Consider the following 5304-nt stretch of genomic DNA (forward strand, 5'->3'; position numbering starts at 1 on the left):
TTTAGCTACTGTCGTATAATCAACTGAAAGACATGTTTACGGCATGATTTAAGCTGGTTCTATATTAGTCGCAAGCTCTCTTGTTGCGATAGTCATAATCTAAAACATCAATTTTTTAAATGTTGCATCATTAATTGTTGCTGTATGATCATTTTATCGTACACCCACGTGGCGCATGTATACCACGATGAGATATTTCATTGGTTCGTTTTCGTCAAATGATCACAAATGATAGGATGGGATCAGATAGAATTGTGTCTTCCAGCAAACGAGAATGGATTGAAATGAATTGAAATGGATTCAGATTTGTAGAAATATTGATTCACGAATGTCATAATGAATGCTTTTCAATCCTGAATGCATTTTTATTCATTTATAGGAATTGCATGGAGTATATCTCTATGCCTTTCAATTTAAAAATAATATTAGCTTTTTCTGTGCACAAACACACAATTATGAATACTGTTCAATTCAAAATTTTGAATAGAAAATGCAGTTTTTTCAATCCAATTGCATCCAATTAAATCCAATTAAATCCAAAAAAAAGTATTCGCTATTTAAAATACGCATTCGAATAAAAAAAAATTTTTTCAATCCATTTTAATCCATTCTCGTTTGCTGGGCTCCATATGGCGTTGTCCACAGTTCTCATGTGTTTATAATGATTGTTAATTCGGAATCTTAGATATATAAATAGGATATATTGACAGTTGTCTTGTAATGGTCTAGTCTATCTTTGTCTTGTAATTGTCTAGCCGCGTGATGTACGAATTAAATTCATGTCAATGAGGAAACTTATTTCTGTTTTATTTATGAATTGTTGGATTTCGTAGTTGTACCACTGACGAGATATTATTAAAGACCGAGATCCTTACGGGAGTTCGCGTCCTTGTGAATATTGAAGTAATTAAGAGTTAAAGACTGATAATATTGTACTAATTTTATGATTTATTAGTAGATGTATTTATGCATTTAGAACTCAATAATGTTTGATTTTTTTTTAATTGTGATTTCAGTGTTATCATTAAAGTTTTATTCAACAGACGTATTAACTGCAGAGAAAAAATTGTAATTTTTCTGCAATATAATATATAAGAGATTATAGCTTTACAAGTATGAATATTTATTTATGGAACATTTATGTAAATACTTTTTGTTCTCTGTATATGTATACACACTGTATATGTATACAAATTTTATATATATATTTTATGCACATATTATTCATTTATTTATATATTATTTATATTTATTATTCAAATTTTATACATATACATATTTTCAAATTTATTCATATTTTATACATATTTTCAGTCTTTATCTATCTATATATTTATCTTTTAAAACGACGACGTGTCGTTGCGACACAGATCGTTTATCAATGTGTTTCTCTGTAATCGTATGCCGTGATTATATATACATATAGAAGCGTGTGAAAATTCCACAGATATTTCTGAGTTACGTTGGACATGTGTCTCGTACGAATTTGGAAATGGTACGAATTTAGATTGTTTTACATTTATATGTTACATAGTGTTTACAATATTGCGGAAAGCAAGATCGTAGTAAAGTGATAAAAATTGTTATCAAAATCACGACTCAGATAAAACTGTTATCTGAATATTGAGAAGAAAGTTTATACATATAACATATACAGTGAGTGTAAAAAGTGTTCGTACAGAGAAAATTTTTTAAAAAATTTTATTCTTAAAAAGTAAATATTATCCAGCGAGAAATGAATCATTGAATTGACATTGAATCAATATCGATATGATGATTTCAACACCAATTTAACGTCGATTCGACGTTTAATTGACGCTCATTTCTTGCTGGGTAATTAACAATTCATTCATAAAAAATAAAATAGATTGTATGTTTCTTCAAATTATATGTATCAAAAAGATGTGTATTAATTATAGAAAATATATTATCTGAAAAAAATAAGCAAAAATAAAAAATTCTATTATTTGGATGCTCAAAAAGTATTCGTATAATTGAGAAATTTAGTTTCTAAAATTAGAAATATATGCGAAGCTCATTTGTTAATGTAAGAACAGAATGTATTCATTGTACAAAATTGCTAATTAATGTTTATTTTCTACAAATAAGACTTTTTTTATAAAAAATTTCCTTGTATTTTTTGCTCTCACTGTATATATATATGAGATATATACTAATTCCTGAGCGAATTGAAATCTGGAATGTCACCGAATATTAACGCAAGCAATAAAAAAAAGAAAAGAAAAATATTCAGAAATTCTCGTTTAGACAGTCATTTTTACAGCATGTAGTTCTTGAATCAAGGTCGTTCGCTTTCTTACCGGGACTCGCCGCGGCGCCGGTATAGAAGAAAGAAACATTGATTTACATGTTTACATCTATTTGTTTATAAGTGGCATTGCGACGGTTTCGCCGTTACAAGATTGACAAGACATAAAGTAATGTTTATTATTTATCAATAGCGGCGCCGTACAATCTTACGTGCTGCTTTGTGAGTGGTCTCTTTTGTTTGATTCGCTGACAGCTGTGAAATGGTTAGACGAAACGAAACGAACAAGGAGCTTGTCTGCTTGTTGATACTGACAGGTTATCTGTCCCCTATTATTGACTGTTACGTCGCAGAACAATTGATTCTTCTAAACGACGGCATCCACGACACGAGCCACATCGACCACGCAAACGACGGCTCGTTGTAAGACGTTATAAGATATGGTAGAAGAGAAAAAGAAGATTGTATGCGCAGAGAAGGCCGGTTTGGCGGGAGGAGTCGATAAGAGAAATCGAGCCGGGCGTGCTACGTGGAATTGTGAAAGTGAAGGTATGTTGCCGTTACTTGTGGTCGCGAGAGAGGCCGATCGAACCCGATGAATACCTGTTGCCTCTTTCTCGTTCTTTCCCTTGCGCTCGCGTTCGCGTCTCGACTGTCTTTTGAATAGTCTTGACGTGACGTGGGCAGCTGTATCGAGATCGAGGGATTTACACAGAGCACACAACGATAAACGCGACACGCGATAAGGGGATACACTTTCCACAAGCGTTCGCAAGTGTCAAACGTAAATTATTGACACGACATAGAGTATGGAGCGTCTAAAAAAGAAGCTGAGCGAGTATGATCAGGAACATCTGCTCAGATTTTGGGAGGAGTTGGTGGATGAGGATAGGAACCAGCTGGAGAATGATATAGATGAGCTTGATCTGCAGGAAGTTACGGCATACTTTAAGAAGGCTGTAGAATCCTCTCAGACCATTGCCCAAAATACATTGGATGACAAGATACAGCCAATTGATCAGACCAAGATAGCTTCCGTCAAGACGTCCACTGAGGAAGAGTTGAATACGTACAAGGAACGTGGTTTGAAAGAAATAGCCCAAGGTTGCGTGGCTGTACTATTGTTGGCAGGTGGTCAAGGCACGCGACTAGGAGTTACCTATCCTAAGGGGATGTATGATGTTGCATTGCCATCACATAAAACTCTTTTTCAATTGCAAGCAGAAAGAATACTCTGCTTACAAAGTATGGCACAACAACAATATGGGAAACATGGAGAAATAACTTGGTAAGAGTTGGAGAATCAACAAGTCTCATTGGTTGTATTTAGTAGAAAAAGCAGCTTTGCAACTATTGTAAAATTTTTGAATATGATTGATTTTGCCATTAATTTTTCACTGAATCTAAATGTATAAACCAATCATATTAAAGAATCTTATAACAGTTGCAAAGCTGCTTTTTCTGCTGAATGTAACTATTGTTGTTGTAATGTAACATATGTGATAAGGAAAAGAAAATGAAATTGATTTAATTTTATTTTTCAGGTATATCCTTACTAGCGAAGCTACTCATGATGCCACTGTCGAATATTTAAACAAACGCAATTATTTTGGTTTAAAAGAGAAAAATGTCAAAACTTTTAAACAGGGTATGCTACCGTGTTTCACCTTCGATGGAAAAATTATTTTGGACGCTAAGCATCGTGTTTCCAAGGCTCCCGATGGTAATGGAGGATTGTATCGCGCTTTGAAAGCTCAAGGAATATTGGATGATATGGAACAACGCGGTATCCGAAGTGTTCACGCACATTCCGTGGACAACATTGTGGTGAAAGTAGCAGATCCTATATTCATAGGATACTGCTTGCTATCTGAAACCGACTGCGGAGTTAAAGTTATCGAAAAGTCTTCTCCTTCTGAAGCCGTTGGTATAGTTTGTAAGGTATGTTCTTCTATAATAAATATGATAATTAAATTTATATACAAAGTTTATACTAATTTTATTTCGGTTAATATAGGTGGAGAATCACTATCAAATAGTTGAATACAGCGAAATAACAAAAGAAACTGCAGAGCTTCGACATGTCAATGGACAATTGATATACAATGCTGCTAATATATGCAATCACTACTTTACGGTCGACTTTTTGAAGGATATTGCACACCTTTATGAGAAAGATTTACTTTTGCACGTAGCAAAAAAGAAAATTTCATATGTTAATGATGATGGAGAAAGAATCGTTCCAAAAATTCCTAACGGTATCAAAATAGAAAAGTTTGTGTTTGACGTATTTCCTTTTGCAAAGAATTTTGCAGTATGGCAGGGAACGCGCGAGGAGGAATTTAGTCCGCTGAAAAATTCAAATTCCGTTGGTCAAGATTGTCCAAGCACCGCTCGTATTGATTTGCTCAATTTACACAAAAAGTGGCTGTTGAAAGCAGGTGCGAAACAAGTAGGAGACGACGTCGAAATTTCTCCTTTACTCTCGTATGCGGGAGAAAACTTATGTCAAATCGTAAAGGGTCAATCTTTCGTGGGACCACAAGTTCTTGAATAATAAGAAGGAAATTTTTTTCATTCTTCTATAATAATGACATATTCAGAACATTTACATTTCCGATCAATGGATTAAGCATACATTTTTTAAATATTGTTTTGTATAATAATTATTTGTAAAAATTTATATACCATCCGATTTTCGGTTTTAATAGTCATGCTTACTTTTATTTCATGACGAGATTGGCTGAACCAGATGAAAAGAAAAATCGTGTAAATAAAATATTATGACGTCGATAATTGTGTATAGAATTTGGCTGTATATATTCAAGTGTAATTCGATTATAATATCTGGCAATATTATTGTTTAGAGAGAGAGTCCACAAGTATTGTGACCATTACATTTTTATATATTGTTATCATATGTACATGTGAAATAAAAGTATAAATTTATATATATACATATATACAAGCGTTTTTAATTATCTGAAATAAATCTAATTTTCTTCTATTATATATATATAAGTTCAAGTTATATT

At 33.0% G+C, this 5304-nt stretch overlaps 1 protein-coding gene across 1 annotated transcript; it reads left to right on the forward strand.

Annotated features, from left to right (window-relative positions):
- The first annotated feature begins 2270 nt into the window (after positions 1 to 2270).
- Positions 2271 to 5137, forward strand: LOC108755864 (UDP-N-acetylhexosamine pyrophosphorylase). Its single transcript, XM_018499217.1, has 4 exons — positions 2271 to 2438; positions 2525 to 3557; positions 3814 to 4210; positions 4287 to 5137. Exons 2-4 carry the CDS (start codon positions 3079 to 3081, stop codon positions 4824 to 4826), a joined length of 1416 nt encoding a protein of 471 aa, XP_018354719.1. The 5' UTR covers positions 2271 to 2438; positions 2525 to 3078; the 3' UTR covers positions 4827 to 5137.
- The last annotated feature ends 167 nt before the right edge of the window (positions 5138 to 5304 follow it).

Source organism: Trachymyrmex septentrionalis, unplaced genomic scaffold (assembly GCF_001594115.1).
Source record: "Trachymyrmex septentrionalis isolate Tsep2-gDNA-1 unplaced genomic scaffold, Tsep1.0 scaffold9, whole genome shotgun sequence".
NCBI classification, from domain to species: domain Eukaryota; kingdom Metazoa; phylum Arthropoda; class Insecta; order Hymenoptera; family Formicidae; genus Trachymyrmex; species Trachymyrmex septentrionalis.